This window comes from Sapajus apella, unplaced genomic scaffold, assembly GCF_009761245.1.
Source record: "Sapajus apella isolate SASKATOON/1434 unplaced genomic scaffold, GSC_monkey_1.0 scaffold14, whole genome shotgun sequence".
NCBI classification, from domain to species: Eukaryota; Metazoa; Chordata; class Mammalia; order Primates; family Cebidae; genus Sapajus; species Sapajus apella.
In genome coordinates, this window is record NW_022436954.1 from 13,930,218 (window position 1) to 13,932,411 (window position 2,194).

Genomic DNA, 2,194 nt, shown 5'->3' on the forward strand with positions numbered 1-2,194 from the left:
AGATCCTCCCAAATTCCACAGTATGGAAACGGTAAGGTGAAAGAATTGACAATTAATGTACCTCATGACAGTTTTTGTTAGTGTCCAGACTCTTTGTTCTTTTGGTATCAGGGTTTCTAAGGACTAGAAGGTTGCATCAGGGCAATGTAGGAGAAGCTTGGCTTTATGTATAGATTAGCGGGGTAATGCATGTAGCAATAATCTTCATTGCCATTTATTTGAGTGTTGTGTTGTGCTCCTCTGTGTTAGGTGGAGAACAACAATGAATCGAGTTTGAAATGATTATGAATAGGCAAAAGAGTGTTCCTTTTTAGAAAAGGAAAGAATATTTGCTTAACTCTTATCAGTATTTTAATTTGACATTCTGATCTCATCAAATATTCTCTGAAAAAGCAGAAGAAAATCTTTCCATTTGTGCTAAAACTCAGATACTCAGGACACAATCTTAGACCAAGATTTCTCCTTATTTTTTTTTGCGTCTTGAGTTTACAAAATTCTGACATATAGGGCATTTGATTTTGTCTTCAGGTGAGTTAATGGTTCTGTGAGAGGAAGGTGCCTTGAGAGATGGAGTCAATAAACACAAACTTCACTGTCACTGAATTTGTCTTCCTGGGCTTGTCCCCCGAACCAAAGATGCAGCTGATTCTTTTTATTATGTTCTTGTTCTTCTATTTATTAACGGTGGCTGGAAATGTTATAATCATCACTATCATCCAGATGGAACCTCGTCTCCAAACCCCCATGTACTTTTTCCTCACTAATTTATCCTTTCTGGACATTTGCTACACATCCACCAATGTTCCACAAATGCTGTCCAACATGGTGGGGAAAAAGAACACCATCCCATTCTCTAACTGTGCTACTCAGATGTACTTCTCCCTCTCCTTTGGAATGATTGAGTGTATCCTCCTTGGTATCATGGCTTATGACAGATATGTAGCCATTTGCCATCCTCTGCATTATGCTTTCATTATGGAACAAAACACCTGCATTCGACTGGCAGTCATTTCTTGGTCCAGTAGCTTTCTGAGTTCCATGGTTATCAGTGTTCTTACTTTGAGTTTGCCCTACTGTGGGCCTAACATCCTGAATCACTTTTTCTGTGAGGTACCTTCTGTCCTGAGGCTGGCTTGCACTGACACCTCATTCACGGAGCTGGTTGTTTTTATCATCAGTATCATCATTGTCTTCATCCCTTTCCTCTTCATTTTTATTTCCTACGTCCGGATCCTTCAATCTGTTCTCAGGATGTGGTCAGCCTCTGGGCGGTATAAGGCATTATCCACCTGTACCTCCCATTTGACAGTGGTGACTTTATTTTATGGGACTGCCATCTTCATGTACATGAGACCCCGGTCAAAGTCCTCCTGGGCTGGGGGCAAGATCATTGCAGTTTTCTACACAGTGCTCACACCCATGCTCAACCCCTTGATTTACAGCCTGAGGAACCAAGATGTGAAAGGAGCTTTAAGGAGAGCTATTTCAAAGCAGAGGATGTGACAGCTGGTAAAGAGACACCAACCTTCACTCTTAATCTAAGATAATTACCTTCTGAAAGTGAGAAAGTAAAAAATAGCTCGGATAGCCAACATCTGCCCAGTAGTCATTTATGAAGGGTACATAAATTCAGGTGCAAACTCAGCAGCAAAAAATGTTTCCTCCAAGCACATGGCAGGGCTTTCATGTGACCAAACAACTCCCTTCATTGAGCTACTGCTATTACGTTACTCACTAAAAAATAAATAAATAAAATAAATCACTTGTTTCTTTAAAATCACAGACTATCTGAAATTATGTTTTTGAAATTATATCAGTGAGGTAAGGTATTTTTCTCTCTTCTGGAGAATCTAAGTCATTTTGATACAGAAGAGAAATCCCAATTTCCAACTCAGGTGCAGAAATTCAGATTAATGGTTTTCTAATGCAACAGTCCACATCTGTGTTAATTTTGTAGTTTCCAGGGAAACAGAACCCTGCATCTACCTTTTTTGTTTGGACTTCTCATTGTTCCCTTTACCTATCCTGCTTTGTAATATTTTATCAAAATATTGCTTCATTTAAATTTCACCTAAACTCCTTTCTTCCCACAAATTCAGTGATAGCTCTAGTTCTTCCTATGTTTGAAGAAATACTCCATGGTTTCCCTGACGTGTGTTCCCTCTCTTTGCAATGTGTCAGAAAAATCTTAATT

At 39.2% G+C, this 2,194-nt stretch overlaps 1 protein-coding gene across 1 annotated transcript; it reads left to right on the forward strand.

Moving 5' to 3' along the window:
- Window positions 1-567: 567 nt before the first annotated feature.
- Window positions 568-1,503, forward strand: LOC116554538 (olfactory receptor 2G3-like). Its single transcript, XM_032282463.1, has one exon. The coding sequence runs from the start codon at window positions 568-570 to the stop codon at window positions 1,501-1,503; it is 936 nt and encodes a 311-aa protein (XP_032138354.1).
- The last annotated feature ends 691 nt before the right edge of the window (window positions 1,504-2,194 follow it).

What these genes read in the sequence shown, in the direction of transcription:
- LOC116554538 (XM_032282463.1), top strand. Translation starts at nt 568, where the DNA reads ATGGAGTCAATAAACACAAACTTCACTGTCACTGAATTTGTCTTCCTG.